The 23800-nt window shown below is 43.5% G+C and overlaps 1 protein-coding gene across 2 annotated transcripts in view; it reads left to right on the top strand.

Annotated features, from left to right (window-relative positions):
* The window catches only part of MORC1 (MORC family CW-type zinc finger 1), a 95155-nt gene that overhangs the window by 63390 nt on the left and 7965 nt on the right, over positions 1-23800 (top strand). For both annotated transcript variants that reach the window (XM_061628103.1, XM_061628104.1), the window contains exons 19-24: positions 10315-10536; positions 11318-11410; positions 14071-14134; positions 15385-15478; positions 16164-16304; positions 20756-20846. In XM_061628103.1, the coding sequence (XP_061484087.1) occupies positions 10315-10536; positions 11318-11410; positions 14071-14134; positions 15385-15478; positions 16164-16304; positions 20756-20846 (705 nt within the window). The remainder of the gene's footprint in view (positions 1-10314; positions 10537-11317; positions 11411-14070; positions 14135-15384; positions 15479-16163; positions 16305-20755; positions 20847-23800) is intronic.

Here is a 23800-nt window from a genome sequence, read left to right on the forward strand (position 1 = left end):
GCTGTCCCTGGGGTGCTCTGCAGCTGAGGGGCAGAAGGAGCTGGATTCTCAGGAGGCTCCTCCGTGTCTCCTGCTGCTCCTGGGTCTGCTGCTGTTACTCCCGAGTCGTCCTCATCTGAGGAGTCCTCTGACGGGGCCATGACACTATCTCCCGCCCCACGACCAACCCTCCGCCTCCCGCCGGGGCCCGGCTTATCCGGGTAGCGCTGGTGGAAGCGCCGGACCAGACGAGGGGCATGCACCTGCGCCACATCTTCCCAAGAGCGTTCCTCAGGGCCGTACCCCAGTCTATGAGGTACTGGAGGCAGCCCCGATGCCTCCGGGAGTCCAGGATCTGCGCCACTTCGAATTCCTCTTCCCCGTTGACTTGTATCGGTGGTGGGGGCCGTGGTTGGCTACCCAAGGGGTGAGGCGGGTGAGCGGGAGTCAGCAGTGATCTATGGAAGACAGGGTGAATGCGGAAGGACGCAGGGAGTTGGAGCCGGAACGCCACCGGGTTAATCTGCTGGGTGATCCGGAAAGGACCTGCATTCCGAGCCGCCAGCTTGTGAGACAGCCGTTGCGAACGCAGGAATTTGGTTGAGAGCCATACCCGGTCCCCTACCTTCAGCGGTGGGCCTGGTTGGCGGTGACGGTCAGCAAAGCGCTTATACGTGTCCTTGGCCTGCTCCAGCTGCTCCTTCAGGACTGCCTGCTGGGCTTGCAACTCCTGCAGCATGACATCCGCAGCGGGGACCGGCAACGGGGGTCGCACTGAGGGGAAGAATCGGGAGTGGTAGCCGTAAGAGGCAAAGAACGGGGTCTGGCGCGTGGAGGCATGCACGGAGTTATTATACGCGAACTCCGCCAGCAGTAACAGATCCACCCAATTGTCCTGTTGGAAGCAGGTTTAACACCGCAGGTATTGTTCGACGGTGGCGTTGGTACGTTCTGTTTGTCCATCTGATTGAGGGTGGTGGGCGAAGGACAAGTGGATCTGGATGTTCAGGGCCCGAAACAGGGCCTGCCAGAACCGGGCGGTGAACTGGGCTCCTCGGTCAGAGATCAGGTGGTCGGGGAGGCCGTGTAACCGGAAAACCTGGGTCAAGAACAGTTGCGCAGTTTCTGGGGCAGAGGGTAGGCCGGCACAGGGGAGGAAATGGGCCATCTTGGTGAACAGGTCTACGACTACGAGGATGGTGGTCATTCCCCGGGAGGCCGGTAAGTCCATGATAAAATCCAGGGAGACCGAGCGCCAGGGCCCGGGGGGTAGGCAGGGGGAGCAGGAGCCCTGGGGGCTTGCCGGGGTGGCTCTTGGCTCGCTGGCAGGTATCACAGGCCGCTACATAGTCCTTAACGTCTGCTTGGACCCGGGGCCACCAGAAATCCCGTAGGACCAGGTGGAGGGTTTTATACGTTCCAAAATGCCCTGCCGGCTGGCTGTCATGGCAGAGGTGGAGCACCTCTCCCCGCAGAGCTCCCGGGGGAACATACAACTGGTTCCGGTGATACAAGAGGCCCTGCTGCAAGGAAAAGGGGCTGTCCCGGGCGGGCATCCCTGACTGGAGCTCTCGCTGCTGGGCCAGGGCGTAGGGGTCCTTTTGCTGCTGTTCCTGCACCTGGTCCAGGAGGGGTTGCGGCTGGTGGGTAGCGGCGAAGTTCTCTGGGCGAAGAATTGGGCGAAGGGGGCGATCGACCTGCTCGGCTCGGTATTCTGGCTTGCGAGAGAGCGCGTCTGCTAGGGTGTTTCGGCGGCCAGGGAGGTAGGTGACCGTGAACTGGAACCGGGAGAAAAACAGGGACCACCGGATCTGGCGTTGGTTCAGCCGTCGGGCGCTTTGCAGGTGCTCCAGGTTTCGGTGGTCTGTTCGTACCTGGACCAGATGGCGTGCCCCTTCCAGGAGATGATGCCAGGTCTCGAAGGCTACTTTGATGGCCAGTAACTCCTTCTCCCAAATGGTGTAGTTCTGTTCCGAAGCATTGAGTTTCCGGGAGTGGAACGCACAGGGGAGCAGGGACTGCTTGCTCCCCACTGGCTGAAGTAGGACCGCTGCCACTGCCTTATCCGATGCATCGGCCTCCACTATGTAAGGTCGGGTAGGGTCGGGTTGCTGGAGGATGGGTTCAGATGTAAAGGCGTGTTGGAGGCGCCGGAAGGCCTGTTGAGCGGCCTCGGTCCAAACAAACTTCTCTTTGCCTCGAAGCAGGTCTGATATGGGCGTGGTGAGTTCGGAGAAGTGGGAGATGAACCGGCGGCAATAGTTGGCGAAGCCCAAGAAGCGCTGCACATCTTTGGGGCTTCGCGGAGCTGCCCAGTGGAGGATGGTCTCAATTTTGCCGGGGTCCATCTGGATACCCGAGGGCGAGATGCGATGGCCTAGGAAATCCACGGTCGTGAGGTCAAAGGCACATTTTTCGAGCTTGGCGAAGAGGCGGTGCTCCCGCAGGCACTGCAGCACCGCTCGAACGTGCTCCTTATGTTCCGAGGGGTTCCGCGAGTAGATCAGGATGTCATCCAAGTAGATCACCAGGAAGCGGTCTAGGAGGTCCCGGAAGATGTCATTCATGAAGTGCTGGAAGACAGCAGGGGCGTTGCACAAGCCAAACAGCATCACGGTGTACTCAAAGTGCCCATAACAGGTGCGGAAGGCCGTCTTCCACTCATCGCCCTCCCGCATACGCACCAGGTTGTAGGCCCCTCTCAGGTCTAGTTTGGTGAAAATGCGAGCGCCCAGCAGCCGCTCTAACAGTTCTGGGATCAGGGGCAGAGGGTAGCGATTCCGAACTGTAATCTGGTTGAGGGCGCGGTAGTCATTGCACAGCCAGAGTTCCCCACATTTCTTTTTGACAAAGAGGACAGGGGCGGCTGCAGGGGACATGGAAGGGCGAATGAACCCTTGGCGCAGGTTCTTGTCGAGGAACTCTCTGAGGGCTGCCAGTTCGGGTTCTGACAGGGAATAAAGCCGGCCCATGGGAATCTTGGCTCTGGGGAGCAGGTCAATGGGACAGTCGTAAGGATGATGGGGCGGCAACTGGTCTGCCTCTTGCTTCCCAAACACATCCGCGAACTCCCGGTACTGTTCTGGTAAGGCCTCGGGCACGGAGCTTGCCTCCTGCGTCATCAGGATGTGCTCCTTCGGCCTCCAGCAGTTGGCTTGGCAATAGGGGGATCCGAGGGTCAGTCGGCCCGTGGACCATTGGATGATGGGGTCATGCCGCTGGAGCCATGCCAGGCCCAGCACAATCGGGAAGTGGGGTGCGGCAGCCAGGTAGAACTGGAGGCTTTCCTCGTGCTCCCCCAGGGCCATGTCGAGCGGCACTGTCTCCTGTACTACAGGGCCCAAGGCGAGAAGCTGGCCATCAATAGTCTCCACCAGGAGAGGGCGGTGAATGGGTTGACTTGGAACCCAGTGGAGCTTGGCAAAGGACACGTCCATAAAATTGCTGGTGGATCCTGAGTCCAGCATGGCGGGTACTTGTAGGGTCCCCCTTCCGGGGACTGTCAGTGCGATCAACACGGTCAGATGCTTGGGCGGTGAGGAACTGAGGTGGCAGGCCCCTTGAACCATGAGGGTGCCCCGGCTCAGGGGCCTGTGAAGGCCGGGGCATGGGCGTTTCCCGAGGCAGGGGCTGTGGGTCGTTTCGCGGAACACTGGGCTGCAAAATGTCCCGGGTCCCACAATACAGGCAGAGGCCCTGTTGCCGGCGTCGCAGCTTTTCGGCCGCAGAGAGACGTGGCCGAGCCCCTCCCAGCTGCATCGGTTCTGCCGGGGGTGTAGGGTCCTTGCCGACAGGCTCCAAGGGCCCAGCCACTGGGGCTGATGCTCTGTAGACTGGCCGGGGTCGGTTGGCAGCACGCCTGCTTTCCAGCCTCCCGTCAATCTGGAGACACAGGCGTATGAGGGCTTGCAGGGTTCCAGGACGCTCCACCCTAGCTAGCTCATCCAGGAGCTCATCCGACAGCCCCTCCTGAAACTGGTCCATGAGAGCGGCTTCGTTCCAGCCCAGGGTTTGTTGCAATAGACGAAAGTCTGTTACATATTCCCCCAAGGGGCGTCGGCCTTGCCGCAGCCTGCGTATCCGGCGGTTGGCTGTGGCAGATTGGACTGGGTCCTCGAACATAGCCTTCAGTTCTCCGGTGAAGGCGGCTAGGTGGTTGAGCACGGGGCTGCGCTCGAGGAGCAGGGGCGTGGCCCATCTAGCTGCCGCCCCAATGCAGAGGTTAATCAAGAATCCCACCCGGGTCTTATCATCTGGGAAGGCCTCTGGGCGTAACTCCATGAAGAGCTGGGCCTGGGCCAAGAAGGCTGAGAGCTGGTCGGAAGCCCCAGTAAATTTCTCTGGGAGAGTCACAGGGCACTTGGCTCTCCCTGTAGGGAGAGGGGGTGGGGCTGCTGCTAGCTGGGTTTGCAAGCCTTGGACGGCCAACAGCAGCTGGTCTACTTGTGAGCGCAGGAGCAAGTTTTCCTGCTGGAGTTGCTCCGTGGTCAGCACTTCCCCCACTCCTTTGTTGCCTGCTTTGTTTGGGCTGACTGCAAACTGTCAGCTCTACACTGCATCAGCAGTGCCAGGGGGGGCTGGAAATTCCTGGGTCTTTGGCAGGGAAGGAAAGTCCTTAGCCAGCAGTCGGGTTGTAAATCTGCCAGGCCTATCTGAAGCGTACTTGCCGAGTCAGAAGTCCAGAAGCGAGGTCAGTGGAGGTCCGGGATCAGTTGCCAAGGAGGTCAGTCAAACAGATGCTGCAGGGAAACTAGGTCTACACAAAGCCACGCCTGACGTTGCAGTCAGCAACAAGCTGCAGCCAAGGTGTGCCTTATAAAGAGCAGGATGGACAGCAGGTGTGAGCCCTCATCATTTGGGCCTTAAGGAGACAGGCCTGCCTCTCTTCTGCCTGATCTTCTGCTGTCTACGTTCTGCAGGTGAGGGGGGAGTATCCTGTTCACTGTCTGTGTCTGGCTGCAGGGCCTCTGCTGTCCCTGGGGTGCTCTGCAGCTGAGGGGCAGAAGGAGCTGGATTCTCAGGAGGCTCCTCTGTGTCTCCTGCTGCTCCTGGGTCTGCTGCTGTTACTCCCGAGTCATCCTCATCTGAGGAGTCCTCTGACGGGGCCATGACACATATACTCTTTTACTTGTTCTTCTTCCATGTCCATTTTTAATAAAAATTTATACATTTTTGCAATTATGCATTCATCATTTGTACACAAACCTATTTCAAAATCAGATTTATTTATTTCAAACCCATACATTTTCTTGTCCATTTTAAATCTTTCTAACAATTGTAAATAGGCAAACCATTGTGAACTATATCCTTCCTTTGTTAGTTGTTCTCTCTCTTTCATTATATATTCACCATGCACATTTTCTAATAGTTCTTGGTAAGTTAACCATTTCTCTTTTCCAGCCATTTCTCTTCTATAAAATGCTTCTTGACTTGAAACACATAGTGGTATTTTCAAAAAAAACCTTGTTTTGTATTTATTCCATATATTCAACAAAGGACGTCTTATAAAATGATTATTAAAATCCACATTAACTTTTACTTTATCATACCATAGATATCCATGCCATCCCCACTTCAGGTTGTGACCCTCCAAATCCAATAATCTTTTATTCCTCAATAGAATCCATTCCTTTATCCAGACTAAGCAACAAGCAGCAAAATAAAGTCTCAAATTTGGTAATCCCAGCCCTCCTCTTTCTTTGGCGTCTTGTAATAATTTAAATTTAACTCTTGGTTTTTTCCCCTGCCAAACAAATTTAGAAATATCTTTTTGCCATTGTTTGAAAGGTAGATCAGAGGATATGACAGGTATTGTTTGAAATAGAAACATCATTCTCGGCAATACATTCATTTTTATTACAGATATTTTACCCATTAATGACAACTGTAATTTATCCCATCTTAACAAATATTTCTTAATCTCTGTCCATAGTTTTTCATAATTATTATGAAACAACTTTGAATTTTTATTTGTCATAATGATACCTAAATATTTCACCTTTTCTTCTATTTTAAAATCTATCTTCTCCATTAACTCTTTTTGATCTCTTAAAGATATTTTTTTCACCAACATCTTCGTTTTTTGATTATTGATCTTAAATCCTGCTAATGGTCCAAATTCTTCTAATTTATCCATCAATACTTTGATTCCTTCCAAGGGATTTTCTAATACAATTATCAAGTCATCAGCAAATGCTCTCAATTTATATTCCTCTTTTTTTATCTTTATTCCCGAAATCCTTTTGTCTTGCCTTATGTCTCTAAGCAGCACTTCTAAAACCAGAATAAATAGAAGGGGGGACAATGGACATCCCTGTCTTGTACCCTTTTGTATTTCACATGAGTCCGTTAAATTCCCATTGACAATTATCTGTGCCTTCTGTGATGTATAAATCGATCTGATCCATTTTATAAAATTATCTCCAAAGTCCATTTGCTCTAGAACCTTAAACATAAATTTCCAATTCAAATTATCAAATGCTTTCTCAGCATCCAAGAAAATCAAAGCAGCTTGTATGTCATTTCGTTGTTCTAGATATTCCAACACATTCAAAACATTCCTGACGTTATCACGTAATTGTCTTTTAGGTAAAAACCCCGCTTGATCTTCCTGAATAAATTGTTGCAATGTTATTTTCATTCTTTCACCCAAAATCATTGTAAAAATTTTATAGTCATTATTCAGTAAATATATTGGCCGATAATTTTTTGTTTTAGTTAAATCCTGCTCCTCTTTAGGTATTAATGTTATATTGGCATTTTTCCAACTATCCGGTATCTTCCCCTCTTGTAAAATAGAATTCATTGTATACTGTAAAGGTAGTAAAAGTTCCTCCTCCAAGCATTTGTAATACATTGCTGATAGTCCATCCGGTCCTGGCGCCTTTCCTAATTTAATTTTACTTATAGCGTCAGATATTTCTCTTGACGTAATAGGACCATTAATAGCTTGTCTCTGAAGATCTGTAATTTTAGGCAAATTCTGTTTGGATATATACTCTTCTATTTTTTCTGAGGGAATTTCCTGACACTTGTACAAAGTTGAATAATATTGATGGAAAACCCTTTGGATTTTTAAATTGTCTGTCATCATCTCATCTCCTTGTATCTTTAAAATAAGTTTTTTTGTCGTTCTTTTCTTAATTTATATGCTAGCAATTTCCCCGGTTTATTTGCAAATTCAAAAGTCCTTTGTTTAGCAAAATTTAATTTCCTTTCAATTTCTCTAACTGTCAGCATTGACACTTGTTTCTGTAACATTTTAATTTGATTTACAGTAGAAGCTTTAGTTGGATTCTTTTTCAATTCTTCCTCTTTTTGTTTTATTTCTTCCAAGATCAATTGCATTTTTTGTTGTTTCTTCTTTTTTAATTCAGAATTACATTTAATAAAATATCCCCTCATAAATGCTTTACTTGTATCCCAAACAATATTTTCATCTGTTCCTTTATGTAAATTGTGTTCAAAAAACTCTTTTAATTTCTTCTTACATTCCTGCACTATTTTATCATTCTGTAATAAAGATTCATTTAATCTCCATCTAAATCCAAGATTTTTTTTTTAAAGTCAATATCACTGGATTATGATCCGAAAAGGTTTTTGGTAACACATCCATCTTGGAAATATCTTTCACTAAATTTTTAGACATCCAAATCATATCAATCCTCGAAAATGTTTTATGTCTTTCTGAAAAGTAAGTAAATTCCTTTGCATTGTCATTTATATATCTCCAAGCATCCACCAATTCTAAATTTTCCATCAATTCGAAACAGATCTTCAGCAATTTGCCCTGTGTCTCTTTAATATTTTTCTCAGAAAGTCTATCCATTTTTGGTGAAATTACCCCATTCCAATCACCCATGACACACCAATGATCATATGCAAACTCTGATAATTTTTCCATCAGTATAAAACCTTGTTTTATCTTCATTAGGAGCATAAATGCCCACTATCAAAATTTTTGTACCCTGACTGGTGATTTCAACTCCCACAAATCTGCCACTATCATCCAATAATATCAATTTAGGAGACAATTGTGAATTAATATAAAGAACCACACCATTTTTTTTTGAATCCTGCCGAAATAAATTCTTCACCCAAATTTTTACAAATTAAATATTTAGAATCTTCTTAATATGAGTTTCTTGTAAACAAATTATATCCAATTTTAATTTTTTCAAATAATGAAATACTTTCTCTTCTGCGACGAATTGGCTCCATTTATATTCCAAGTTAGATATTTGTAATCCATTTTTAAGCATGTATTTTAGAAAAGTCTATGCCTGTTGCTCCCTTTGATCCATCATCATCCTTTTCTTCCTCTACCTGTTTCTGTTGACTTTGTTTCCCAGGAATTATATCCATATTTTTGAGTTTATCTTCTTCCATGTCTTTCGAAGCTTTTCTCAAGAAATCCCTTGCTTTTTGAACAGTATTTAATCGATACTTCTGTTGTCTAAATGTAAAAATCACTCCCTCTGGAACATCCCATCTAAATTGAATTTTACATTGTTTAAGTTTTTCTGTGAAGAAAGCGTAATCTTTTCTCTTACGTAGAAGCCTAACAGGAATTTCCTTCATCACCTGTATTTCTTTACCATCAATTTTGAAGACATTGTTAAAATGATGTTGCAAAACCATATCTCTGGTCCTCTTTTTAAAAAAATAAACAAGCACATCTCTTGGGATTTTTTTTATTGTTGCATATCTGGAATTAATTCTATAAACTTTGTCTATTTCAAATTCCATCCGATCTTCGTTCCTGTCAAAGGATTTTGCCAAAACATTAACAATTTTCTCTCTGATATCTTCACCTGTTTCCTCAGGAATTGCACGGAATCTCAAGCAATGTTTTTTATCTCTAAGTTCCATAACAGCAATATAGTCCAAATTTTTTCCAATTCCATATTTGTAATATCTATTCTATTCTCTAAGGTTTGCACCTTATCTTTAACATTTTTTACATCCTGTGTTAATTGCCCAATGTTATTTTTAATCTCACCCACTTCTGTTTTAATATGATCTTGTAAATCTTTAAAATCCTTTTTCATATTGCAAAATTCATCTTTAACTTGTTGTCTGTCCTGTTTCATCTCTTGTTTCAACTCTTGTTTAAAATCACTAAATCCCTCCATAATTTTCTGGAACATGTCCATCCCTTCCTGTGTATCAATTGAAACTCTTCGCTCCAAAACTTTGGCTGTTTTCCTAGTTGTCATTCTTGAAGAAAAAAAAAAACCTTTTCTATTATTAGCCAATGTAGAGGCAAACAGTTTCTTTTCTCCCAGCAACAAAAAAGTTAATATTCCAGGCCTGTTTAACCAACACAGTTCTTATCTCCAGCACATTCAGAAATGTAAAACAAATCCAGTTCTCAGCATCCAGCAGTTAGTAAGATACACGAACAGCAGATTCGTTCAAAAAGAAAAAAATTAATCCAAAATAAAAAAAATATTCTCAGATATATTTCCTTCAAATAATCAAATCATCTTATCTAATAAGTTGCCTCTTATCCGTTTAATCTTTGTAATTCCAGCTTTAAGCCAGCTTTTTGTCATAAAAAATAAAGCAGGTTCTTTGAATTGCTCCCTTCTTCCTTAGCTTTGTATAATACGAAAAAAGTGTGAGTCACCCAAGTTTCTGAGTTGCCGATTCGTAAACAAGTCTCTTTTACGATAGTAATTTAAGTTAGTTGATAAGATTTAGACAGAAGGAGGCTAGCTCGTTAAAAACGTTTTTAAAAGAGAAAGAAAAAAACATCTTGCTTACTTTCAGCACAGCCTGTTGGAAATCCAGACTCTGTCTTCCGCTGCTAGAAATGCCTTCTTATCTCAGGGGGATTCCTGATCAAATCTAACAATCTACAGCTCGACGGAGTTCCGTGGATAATCTCTTCGGTTCCCCTTTTATCTTGGAGAACATTTACGCCAGTCAAAAATTCCTCTTGACTGGCTTTTAACTGAAATAAGCTTCCTCTGAGATAGAGCTCACTCAGAGACAATCACCAGCCAGCACTCCTTCCGGGAAGTCCCCATCAAGACAAGAATTTTTAAGGTCCATGATTTGTTCTTCCACCCTTGTAAATCAACAAGTGCTCACCAAACCTGAACTGCCATGAAAGACTATTCAGCAAAATAAATATTTTGGCGACCTCTGCCTTACTTCTAGGAACATCTATGTACTTTAGATTTATTCTCAAGCAAATCACAGTTTATATTTTCTCATGAATCAAACGTGTGTGTGTGTAATATTAATTCCCCAATATAACAGTTCTAATATTAATTCCTGAATGAACAAGCTCAAAAAGTGACACCAATTTCTCTTTCATATGTCAAGAAGACAGTGCGCCAGAAGAAAACTATTTCTAAAGATCCATATCCAGCCTGCAGACGTTTGATTAAGAGTAGTACAAATAAAGGAAACGTATGGCACTTAAGCCATCAAAAGCAGCTACCTGCAAAGCAAGCTATTCACTCTCAAAGGAGACAGCATCCTTGTCAGGAAGAAAAATATTTCCTTTCAGTGCTGAAAGATAGGAAGGATCACAACATATCAAAGGTACAGTATATGTCAGAGTGTGCTGCAGACAATCAGTAGGCCTCACAATATTTGGTGTGCTTTATAATTGTAACTCTACTTTGCATGTTGGTTTTGACCACATCCTTTTATTCGTTAATGCATGGCTTAAATGAACAGACTCATGGGATGAAATTTGGATTTTGATGTGATTAAGAGACAGAAAGAACAGAACAGAATAGTCAATAGAGAAGGATGGGGATATATTTGCAAATTCAGAGAAAAGGAGATGTAGGTCTTTAGGAAGGAATGTTAGGTATCCTGATCAACGAAGTCTTGGGCTGCTTGATGCATATATTCCTATCTAGATAATTGTGATGATCCAATGGTCAGTTGCATATTTGAATGGCCATCACATATCAAACAGTGCAACTAGAACTCTCTAATCCTTCATGTGCCATGTTTTTCAATGGAGCCAGTACATACCTTCAGCCCCCCGTCACCAAGTGCAGAGAAATCAGATGATGCATCTGCATGTATGAAACAGCAGTTTCTTTTTTTACTACTGCACTTAGACTCTTTTCTCCTTCAAATATCTGCCCAACACGGTCTACAATTATTACTATTACTACATTTATGAGTGCCGTATGTAGCTTTTGGGACAATAAATTTTGTCATAATCATTATTAATAATGGACCTGCTACTCTGTTTACATTAGTACTTTATCTTGAGGAAGGCAGCTTCTTCATTTATATGCCAAACACGCATATGATTGTTGTTGAGCTATAATTAATTACTGTAATTGTTCTAATTCTAATGCAGGTGTTACCTCTTGAAATACAAGATGAACAGTCAAATAATGAAGAGCTTGAGTTCATCAAAATTGAAGCAGATAGTGAGCCAGAAGTCATTTGTGTAAGAACCAATTTGTTACTTTCTTGTATAAACCAGTCTGGATCCTAAAGCTCATGCTACACCATAATAAGGGAGGAGGTTCCATCCATTTAAACCCAGATCTGCTCCAGTCACATATAACGAGAGTGGATGGGTATCTAATTTTTGAAGCAAAACAGGCATGTAAGGAGTGGTTAACCCTTGTTCTACCATGGTTTACATCTCACAATCTGGCTCCAACGTCAAAAGTTGACCTTGGCTGGGAGAAAAGTGCTGGAGAGGGTAGGGGGCACTTTTGCTCTTGATTGGGGCACATCTAGATTTAAACAAATGTGTCTCACACACATAGTTTGAGATGAGATTATATTGAAATCCACATACCACATGCACCCCATCCCTTGGATAATTGCTGCTTTTAAAAGTATATCCTGTACACTTGGCAGGTGTAAAACATTTCTTTTTTAAAAAATGTACTTGCCTGTTTTTGTAATACTGGCACCAAAAACAATTTTCATTGCAGAAAATGTAGCATAGATGTTGATTAAATTACTTAAAATCCCTAATACTCAGCTGACTGCTTTGAGCACTTTAAACCTCTGCTTTGAAATACTTAATTACTTGTGGCTCATCTACTTGACTTTTTGGTTGTCTAGAAATATATATTGCCTCTGGCAAAGAAAAAGGCAGTTCATAAACTGTATTATGCATGTGTAATTAGCACATGTTTATAAGAGTTCACTATTCTGAGTTAATTATGTTCCTGCCACTTACTGTAAATAGCAGGTGATCTATTCAAAACGAAAAGAATGCCAGAAAGTGACATGACATTTAACACATGTCAGATGTTACATTTTACAATTACTCTGGGAGGCTGTGGTGCTAGCAAGTAACATAATGAGAAAAAATCAGAAAGTTTCAGAAATGGCTTCCAGAAAATAATGCAAAACAAACATCTTAGAATCACTTAAGATTTGTGTAGGTCATCGAGGGCCATACAAGGGGTAATAACAAGAGATTAAAATCAGTGTTACTAGGTCCCCAAAGACCAAATTTGAAATGTAGATGTGATAGAAAACCTTGTGTTGCTTTCTGTGCATGATGTCACTCAGGAAATCTTCTCTGATATTTGAGTGTAGAGCTCCCCCTACAAGAATAATTTTTAATTGATCAGTATCAAATTAGGAGGTGTCAAGAGGCACTCCTAAAGGATAATCCCTCTTCAGCATATTTATTAACATATTTCAAGGTCAAAGAGCATAAATGATCCTTGCAAAGCAAATGTGCATAACATTGTGACACAGCAACAGCCTTCCCTCCCAGTCTTGTGGAGTCTCACCAATTGGGCAAACTGCAGTTGCGCTAGCAATTGATGATGCATCCCAGGAGAAGGTCCTGAAAGTCACTTGACAGAGGGGAGGTAGAGACAGATGGAAATTGGCTAGGAAGAATGTACTGAGCACCACAACAAGAATTATTTTAAACATGTGAATATCAAGAACAGGATGATAATGTGCAGAATAATCTTTTCCTCTGATTATGGTGTTACTAATGGCCCAGGATGGGTGATCAGTGTTTTCTCAATGGGAGTAAATGGATGGGTGGTAGCTGAGCACCTGACTTCCCCCAACCTCACTAACCAGAGAGGCTGATTTAAAACCAAGGGGTTGTGTGAGGGGGGGGGACAACAGAAGCAGTTTGGAACAGAGACAGAGGTCTTGTTCACACATCATGCTGAACTGTACTTTAGTGCAATGTGCATGGGCAGGAATTAGTCACAGCAAGAACCAGCCTTATGCTCTTCCCCTCCCCTTTCCTCATCTTTCATAGCCAGGAAGAGAAATGTGGAAGCTTTCACTTCCATTTTTGCTCGACTGTGGTTTGTCTCATTGTCCAGACCAACAACCTGTGGTTAACATTAACTATGGTTAGATTCAGGCAAGGCAGCTTCAGACCACAGTTACTAAAGCTGTCTTGTTTAAACTAGCCATAGTTAGTTAACCATTCTAGATACAGACAACATAGCAAGCTGCGACTAATCATAAGTGGAAGTGAAAATTCAAAAACTTCAAAAAAAACTTTTAAAAATCTCCTCCTAGCCACATGGGAGGAAGTGAGAGAAGGAGGAAACATGCAAACCTTCCTCACATTCCTTCTTGCACATCATGGAAGACCTGATGTGTAGTGGCAGATATGTTGCCTGGTAGGAATGTTTATGCTGCATCCTTCCACCTATGCTCAATTTGTGTATTTGTTATTAAACCAAATATTACCTAAATAAATAAATGTATTGGCTCCTCCAAAAGAAGCCAGTCCTAGGTGACACTGCCTCTGGAACTTCTCACTACTCTAGGAAATGCATAACAAATCTTTGCTTGATTTACTACAGCCCTAAAGAAGACAACATATTAATAATAAATAAAATATAAATAATGAATAAAATAATAATAATATAATGCACCAATATGACTTCTGGCAAATTTAATTTGAAGCCATATATTCAAATACCAATGAGGCGTGTAGCACAATGGGTGAGGTACTGGTTAAAAAGAAATCGGGGATTACTAAAAGTCTAACTGCCAAGTTGAAATTATGTATCTAATTGGGTTCCCTATGCCAAGGATTCATGTATTTCTAAAGATTTCATGAAAAGCTCTCTTCATAATCAAAATGTTACATTGCAGGTTATAGTATCTGACAGTGAGACTGAAGATTTGTCAAAGCATGAAGACTTTTTCATGCACAAAGGTAAAATTAGTCATCTTTGGGTTAGTAGGATACTTTTTTCCTGTATTTCCATATGAATGTATCATAGCCAGTATCTCCACTTATAATGCTTTGAAGGGAAATTAAAGGCAGAGCTGTGTTTGAGGACTCATATGTAACCAGATGGTAACAGAATAGCATAAGTGATCAAGATGGGTGGAGGTCCCTATTTTTATGATCTCAGGCACTATGAAAGGCTTCTAGTATCATGTGCAGACTGAAAAAGTCATTGGTGTGTGTCTGCGCAGTCCACTAGAGAATTCTTCACCACAGCAGTAATGCATCAATGTCCCCTTCACATTGGCATTCAACAGTTCAGAATATATTTGCACAGACTGCAAATGGTATTATGTGACTTCTAGCAAAATGTATATGAGATAGGGTTAGGATCCACTTGCTGACCCCAATCTATCTGCATTCCGTCAAACTAGAATACAGTTCCCAACTCGTCTTTGTTTGTTTCTGCTGCCTTCTTTGTTCATCCAGTTTGAAACTTCCCTGTCTTCCTCCAAGACAGATTTTTTTTTCCTTGTTGCTCTTTTGTTTTTTTGACCCCACAGAGTGCCTGAGTTATGCCTGCCCTTTTGGAGTGCTCCGAGGGTCTGACCAGCTGCCAGAGGCCATAACTTCCACCTGGGGGTCAGATCCTCTACCACCTGGCCACAGAACAAGCTGTCCTCAGCAGCAGCTCAGGCCGTTCCATTTCACCACCAGCCACGCCACCAGGCCCTTTCTCTCCATGTGGCCACTGCAGCAGCTGAGCAGCAGTCTTATCTCTTCTCCTAGGGCTGTGGACCCCAGCAGCAGGCCCTCCACAAGGCCTCCATGCCTTCTCAAGGCCCACAGTGCTAGTGGTGCCTGAGCTTGTTGTTTGCAGCTGTCACTTCAGGAAACCCCTCGCCAAAGGTTTTCTTTTAAGAAATCTGTGGATTTTCCACAGAAACATGTAGCCTTCCAGACCAGTCCACAATGTGGATTTTAATTTTTTTTTAAATCTGCCTGATCCCTAATATGAGACTTGACCCATATGTATGTTTGTATCCAGATTCGAAATTAGTGGAGACCCAAGTAATGAATACTTTATAGTCCCAGTAACATTGAGCCAGCCATCTTTCCCACACTTCCTTCAGAAACCTGACTACAACTTGCATGGGGCTCCCCCATCCAGACCTGCCCATTTGGTTAAATTTAATTTATGTGTTATTTTTCTTAAATGTTTAAATCACATGAAGAAAAACAGGAACAGTGTGATGAAAAGGAGGACAATCTCCTAAAGAGTTGTGTTAATTTTGAGAAAAAGGATTTGCCACCAGCGGACTTGGAAAGGTGAGTGTACCTTGACTCTCGACAGACAAGACATTGGGTTTAATGTATTTACAATGTATACATCACAGTAGGGAACTAAAATAATGTATATATGGGGAGTTTTTAAAAAAATAGCCAATAGGCAACTGAAATACTGCAATAGAAAGAGGAGGCTGAAACACTGCAAGACAAGAGCTGGGACAAGGTGGGAGCTAGAGAGCACAGTTGGAGCACTGTAGAAAAAAGAAGCCAGGAGATAAAGCTGCACATAGAAGCAGAAGCTGAACCCTGAGGAGGATGGAAATTGGGGAAAGGGCTGTTCCTCCATGGTAGAGCATATGGGGTCTCTAGGTAGGGCCAGGGAAGACTTCTTCCACAAACCCTGGAGAGTTCCTGCCAGTCAACGAGCTAGATGGACCAATGGTCTGACTTGAAATAAGGCAACTAGGTTTACCCTTCTAGTCCAGTACTGTCTTCTCTGAATAGCAACATCTCTCCAGGGTCTCAAGTAGAGGCCTTTTGTACAACCATCACACCTAGGATTGCATGCCTTTGAGGACAAATAGCTGCTGATCTGGGATTGCATGCCAGGAATTGAACCTGGGACTTTTTGCATGCAAAGCCTGTGTTCTGCCACCCAACTATGGTCCCTATTTGGAAGGAGGCATATAATCCTTGAAATGATCTTTGTGATCTGTCTATTCAGTGGCTCCGCAGAGGCTTCAAAAGAAGACAGCAAAGAGCAAGTTCTTGTGCAGGAGTCTAATGATGCAGTTCCACGCACGTGTGAGAATCCCCAGAGCATTCCTGTCAGCAAAATGATAGAAACATTAACAGCTCGCATCAAGTAAGTGTTCCTGAAGACACAGTCTTGCAGCAAAATGTGGTGTCCTTGTATCGTAACAAGGACCTTTCTGTGACCTAATTTCATGCTAAATATGAATCAAGATGACAGTTGAATGATGGGCCTCTTGGACTGTGAAATATTTAATGAATTACATATACTCTGTGGAACTGACATTGGAATGGTCCTGTGTGAGGTCCTCCTGGGCCACTATTGGGCATGGGCTGTGGCTCTTGTCAAGCATACTTGCCCATGCCCAATACTGGCCCAGGAGGGCCTCACACAGGACACAGTGGGAACATGCTTATTTATTTATTTATTAAAAATATGTGTATACTGCTATTTCATTAAAAACATCAAAGCGGTTTACAACACATTAAAAACAACATCAACCATAGAATAAAAAATATTAAAAATACAATAAAAACAAAGGTCAAATGTTACAAAAAAGCATATTCTTAATTGCCTGCATACGTTTGGTGAAACAGAAAGGTTTTCAGCAGGCACTTAAATGTTAAAACAAAAGGTGCCTGCTGGATCTCTGTTGGCAGAGTGTTTTGGAGAACTGGGCTGATGACACTGGAGGCTCAATTTTGTGTTGATGTTAAATGAGCCTCACCAACTCGGCGACAATCAAAGCTGTTCCTGCAGATGATCTCCATGATCGAGCTGGGATATACTAAGATAATACCCTGGACCTAAGTCGATCAGGGCTTTGTAAATTAATACAAGGACCTTGAACCTGGCTCGGTAGCAGAAAGGCAGCCAGTGCAGATGTTTTAAAGTGTCACAAGTTGTCAGCCATGTGTTCCCATCAGCAGTCTGGCCACTGCATTTTGCACCAGCTAGAGCTTCCGAACCAAAGCCAAGGGGAGCCCCACATAGAGCCATTGCAGTAATCCAGCCTTGAGGTTACCAATGCATAGACTACAGAGGGCAGGCTATCTCTGTCCAGGAGTGGCAGTCGCTGACGAACCAGACAAAGCTGGTAAAAGGCACTCTTAGCCACAGAGGATACTTGGGCCTCTAATGACAAAGATTAATCCAGGAGTGCCCCTAGGCTACAGACCTGGTCCTTTAGAAGGAGCACAACCCCATCCAGAACAGGTAACCTGCTTATCTCCCGGACATGGGAACCCCAAAGAGCTGCCGTCTTCCCAGAATTCAAATACAGTTTATTGGCCCTCATCCAGTCCACTGCAGCATTCAGATAACGATCCAGAGCATTCACAGCCTCTCCTAATTCAGATGTTATGGAGAAACAGAGCTAAGTGTCATCAGCATACTGTTGACACCTTTCTTCAAAACTCCTAATGACAGCTCCCAACAGCTTCATATAGTTGTTGAATAGCACTGGGGAGAGACTAGTACCCTGCAGAACCCCGTAGCACAAGTGCTAGGGGGCTGAGGAACATTCCCCCAGTGTTACTCTCTGGATGTGACCCTGAAGGTGAGAGCAGAACCACTGTAATACAGTGCCTCCAATACCCATCCCACTGAGTCAGTCCAGAAGAATACCATGGTCAATGGTATCAAATGCCACTGAGAGATTGAGCAACAGTAACAGGGTTGCACACACCCCCGGTCTCTCTTATGATAAAGGTCATCCATCAGGGTGACCAAGGCTGATTCTGTTCCAAAACCAGGTCTGAATCCAGATTATCCTGCCCTTCCTTTCAGAAGGAGTCCAGTGCTTGGGATTGGTCTATATGAGTCTAAAACAATTTACTTGACAGTATGTCACAGCAATTTCAGCAGTGTTGTGGCACCTTAAACACTTAAGCTTGTTATTATGGTAGGGTTGCCAGGTTCTTGGCCTGAGACTGATCCTGTACCTTTAGGAGAAGAGAAAGTCAGCCAAGTGCAGGTGTTCTTGCAACTCTGTAATGAGAAAAACCACAAGGTAGAATTCTCTCTTGCCCCTGCACAACTTTTAAAGATACAGTAGACCTCTTGGAGGCCGGGCCTGGCAACCAAGAGGTCTTCTGTATCTTTAAAAGTTGTGTAGGGGGAAGAAAGAATTCCACCTTGTGGTTTTTCTAATTAGAGCGTTGCAAGAACACCTGCACTTGGCTGACTTTCTCTTCTCCTAAAGGTATAGGATCAGTCTCAGGCCAAGAACCTGGCAACCCTATATTATGGTCTAAGCCAGTGTTTCCCAAACTTACAACATGCGCATACCCCTTTTGAGACATTGATCTTACCAGCGTACCCAACTTTCACAAAAATAATTGGGAGAGGAGTAAGGTATTACAACACATTCATAATTCCTATAATTGTATATGAAATGTTTGTAAAAAAAATAAATACAAAGTAAGTAATAAACATTTTAGTAATAGAAATAATATTTATATAACAAAAATAAATATTCAAAAATATAGAAATCATATACTAATAATTAAAATAACTATTATTCAAACAAAAAAACCATTCTGGAAATAAAGAGTAATACTTTTTTGGTATTAAAATTGTCAATACAAAACAACTGTTTAATGGGAGGGATGGACCTGCTTGTGACCAGATATTAGTGCGGCGATACCCAGTTCAATATTTGTGATGTTAAGACGAAGATGGGGCTCCACATCAATAATTCGGTTTTGTTTTTTTGTTTTGATGTTCACAAGCGCAGAGAATCCTACCTCACACAAATACGATGTGGGGAAAGGGAGAAGATACTTAACAGCTTTATTCGATAGAGCTGAATATTCAGAACTAATGCTTAACCAAAATGAAGTCAGTTCTTTTTGTTCAAACCTCCCGCCTAAAATTCACAGCTGATGAGCGGGCAGGCCAGGCAGGATGGGGGAAAAAAAACGCTCTGCAGCCGAAGAGCGGGAGATTCCCCAAGAGGGAAGTGGCTGGCGAGATGGCCGCTGCAGGGCTGAAGATAGAGAAAAAAACCCACTTCCCCACTTCCCGGTGTGAACATTTTTGTAGTCGAGCATACGCATAAATATCTTTGTGGTGCCATCTGTCTGTTTGTAGAAGCGTTTTTTGGTGGCCAAAGTCATTGCGAGGGAATCCGAGTCTTATGAGAAACTGGAGGGGTGCACAAAAAGACAAGGAATGCATTGAGAGCGAAAGAGACTACGCGTTGAATAACATCGGGATAAACCACTGTTATTATATTGATCTTCCCGCACATGATTGTGTGAGAAACTGGAGAAATCACAAGGACTCTATTTTCTCTTAAAAGAACACACACACACGTTTTTTGCCGATAAAACCCAATGATAAAGTACAAAAAAAACCCATTCAGCCACGTACCCCTTGAAACCCTTTCGTGTACCACCAGGGGTACGCGTACCACACTTTGGGAAACTCTGGTCTAAGCTTTTGTGAATGAATTCACTTCTGTCAGACAACTGAAGTGAACTCTAGCCCATCAAAGCTTATTCTGTAGGGAGATTGGCTTGGATACTGAGTGTCACTCATGGAACACCCCCACTGATGAAAGGGAGGAAGGAGATTTTCACCGATTCTCCTCCCTTTGCTCTGCAGGCCCCAGTGCCCTCTGAAAATCCACTGCACATGGGGGCAGTTTCCAGAACAGAGTGAGGGGTGATGCAGAGGGCTGCAGGGGGAATTGGTAGAAATTGCCCCACTCCTCCCTCTGGCAGGAGCATTTGCTGGATCACAAAAGGGATGCTTAAACACTTCCACTTTCACAAGCACTTTTGACTGCACAACTGAACTTCCCTTCCGTTCCCCCTGTACCTCCCTAAATCTACTCCAAGGGATTGGGGGGAAACCGAGAACATATTTAGGGGTTCACGGGGAAAGCAGACGGAGAGGAAGTTATGTTTCACAGCCCAAAGTCCTTGTGCTTCCAGAACTGTTTAGTTGGATACTGCCATTACCCTTTAAGGTGCTGCAACACCTTTTGTTTTTGCTGCAACAGAATGACACAGCCACCCACCCCCCCAACACTAGTTTTAGTGGAACTTTCTTCTAAATAAAACATTTTTAGCAGGATGGGCAACCTTTCATCCCATTGAGGGCCACATTTCTTAAGAATTCCTTGGGAAGAAGAATTGACTGTTAAACACTCTGGGAATTGTAGTTCTGTGGGGAGAATGGGCAGGGTCTCCTAACAGCTCTCAGCACTACAGTTCCCTGGATTCTTTGGGGGAAGACATGACTGTTTAAAGTGGTATGATAGTGCTTTAAATATATAGTGCCTCCCTCTCTCTCTCCCTCCCTCTCCCTCCCCCCCCTCCCCCCCTCCAGCAAGGACAGATCCCTCTTGCAAGAGTCCTAAAGTGATTGCTTGCAGAGGGCTTTTTAAATTAGGCCAAGGACCTCATGTGGCCTTCGGGCAACAAGTTGCCTATCCCTTATTTATCAGATGGGGATTTAAATCAGGTGGACAGAAACCTGCAACTTTAGCTTTCAGTATTTTGACCCTATGACAGAGAGATCTGTTGTGATTCTTTCATTTGTTGTCTTTCCAGAGAGATCCTGCTATATTTTTTACCTGAATGTGATATCTCAAGAGAACATCTTATGTCGTTGTCCCCTGAAGATATTTTATTTATGTTCAAGGTGAGTGGACTTCTGATCTGAATAAAAACTGTGATCACATGCTAAAGTATTTATAATTAGTCAATACAGAACAACACTGTACCACAGTTGTCACTTATGAGACACAAGTTGTGCTGAGGATATTGTTAGGACAAAGTCTGGGGTTGCTGCTTTGTCTGTCCAGCTTCAGGAGACTTGCTCTAAATATGTATTTTCTTAACCACTTGGAATTTCTGCCTCTCGATATCCATTTGGCAAATGCGAGCAAATAATAAAAAATTTAAGAGTGAACTGTTATTTTGATTCTGTATTCTTTTTTTTTAAAGAAATCTCTATGCCAAGGCAACCATGATTATTATGTTATTTACATTATTTTTCTTTCCTCCAAGGAGCTCTCTGAGTGGCATGCATAGTTCATGCGCGCACACACGCACACAACTTTTAACCTCACAACAGCTAGAGATAGGTTAGACCAGCCTTTGCCAACCTGATAGGTTCATAAGAACACAAGAAGAGCCTGCAGGTGACCCATCTAGTCCAGCATCCTGTTCTCACAGTGGCTAACTAGATGCCCATGGGAAGCCCACAAGCCCTACCTGAGCACAAGAGCATTCTCCCCTCCTGCAGTTTCCAGAAATTGCTACCCTCCATAACTCCCATCAACCCCAGCCAAGGCAGCACAGGTTGCAAAGTCTAGGTTAGACTGAGAGATAGTAGTAACTCAAGGTTACCCAGTGAAGGCTGAGTGGGAGCTTTGTACCTGAGTCCCCCCAGTGCTGGTCTGACTGCACCAAATTGATTTTCATGTTTGTACCAAGAAAAGCTAAATTCCAGCTAGGAATGGGGGAGAAATCTGATTCAGTTTGCATTTAAAGCCAAATCTATTATTTATTTATTATTTGATTTATATCCTGCCCTTCTTCCCAGTAGGAGCCCAGGGTGGCAATCTATCAAATTCACACTTTTCAATATGAGAACCAAAACAAAGCCATCCTTCAAAATGTGCACGTATGTGAATTTTGTGATGCAGTTCTCCAACTAATGTTTGAAAAATGCATATATTAGATAAAAGGGTGCATAAAAATGAATACATTACTGAAAATAACTTACACAATGTATTGTATTAGGAGAAATTGCTTGCACAAAATGTGTACATTAGCCAAAACTGCATATAAATATGTGTTTATTAGGAGAAATGTGCACTAAAATGCTGAAGAATTTTCATGAGGATAAAAAAAACCACAAATTGCTTCAGAAATGTGGAGAACTGAATCTAAGATTGGAAAAATGAGAAACGGGGAGAACCGAAACTGACAGATCCCCCATCCCTAATCCTGACCCTTAGGCTATATTATTTTTCTATTTATAAGATGGGCCAAGGAGCTGTGCAATTAGCGATGCTAATTTGCTTTTTTGTGTGTGTAAGTCTCTCAGGAACCTACTGAATGGTGCGGGAAACGTCAAAAATAAACACAAGATAAATAAAATGCAAGTCCCACTCGCAGACCAGTGGGAATCCATTAATATCACCAGGATTCTGATTATTCCTGCACCAGTACTTTGAGAATTTGATTCAAAGAGAAAGTTGAGGATTGCTTTTCTCAAACTCAACTCGGGGAGCAATCCAAAGCCAAGATCCACCTGGACAGGGGTGAGGGGGTGAAATAAGTGGATCTCCAGCAGAACCTTTGCTCAGCTGGGCCTACGCCTGCTGAAGTCCCCATCCTGGCTCAGCTGGAGATACACTGATATAAGTCCTCCATCCTGGCTCAGCTGAAGGCATCTCAACCGAGGTTTAGGTACCGTATATTCCGGCGTATAAGGCGACTGGACGTAGGGGGGGGGCAGAAAGAGAACACAAACACAATTCTTTTTTACATTCACTCCAAAGTCCCATTGATTTTCAGCACATTCATAATCATGTCTACTCAAAAGTAATTCCTACTGAATTCAATAGGATTTACTCTGGACATATGGGATTAGCACTGTTTTTACCCCCAAAAGCAACTATTGGGAAGGTTTTCAAAACACTGCCCAGGATCTGACTCCTACACACAACAGGGGGAAAAACTGAAATGTATATACCTACCCAATTTATGAGATTTTCCGATAAACAGGAGGGGAAACCACCATTTTCTGGCCTCGCAATGAAGTTTTGCAGACACTGCCACCAAACAAACACTTCACTGATTGGCTGAAATCCTGAACGGGCGGGGTTAAAGCTACGAAGTGCTATACAGTAGTTTAAAAAAAGATTTAACCGGGGGGGGGGTGCCTGACGTTTTTATATATATCTCAAGAACCGCACCACCTAGAAACTTTTTTTTTTTAAAATGAAAGCTGAGAATCCGGGCCACCTAAGGGGCTAGCCGGGCGCCGGGTGGCATGCTTAGAATCCGGGTAAAACCCGGCTATCCGGGCAATATGGCAACCCTAATAAGACGACACCCGGCGTATAAGACGACCCCCGACTTTGGAGAAGATTTTCCAGGGTTAAAAAGTCGTCTTATACGCCGGAATATACAGTAAGTCCTGAAAAGAAGCAAGGTGAGGTTGAGGCAGGAGACATCTCTTCCAAACTCCTTTCAGCTCGGTCATACGACCTAGCAACACAGCGGAAGTTACACTGGCAAAAAGGGTGGCATAAGTCAAACTTAAAGGCTTGTTTTCTCTCTGCCAGGCTCGGGGGCTGGCCCAGCAGACAGTAGCCCCACTCCTGAAAGGAGTTTGGAATAGGGATAATTTACTCCAGCTTAATTTAGACCAGTATAAATTACACTGGCTTCCTATAGTTTGGATTGCTCGGTAAATGTGCTGTTTGGTGGGCCATGCTGGTCATATAAGCAACACTGCTCAGAGTTCTGGGGTATATCTTTAATGTGTTAGTCATAGAGGATCTCTTATATTTTCTAATTAGAATGTGAAACGTATATGGAGTTATGAGCAAGATACAGTCCACCATTTTTGTAAACAAT

Source organism: Rhineura floridana, chromosome 5 (assembly GCF_030035675.1).
Source record: "Rhineura floridana isolate rRhiFlo1 chromosome 5, rRhiFlo1.hap2, whole genome shotgun sequence".
Taxonomy (NCBI): Eukaryota; Metazoa; Chordata; class Lepidosauria; order Squamata; family Rhineuridae; genus Rhineura; species Rhineura floridana.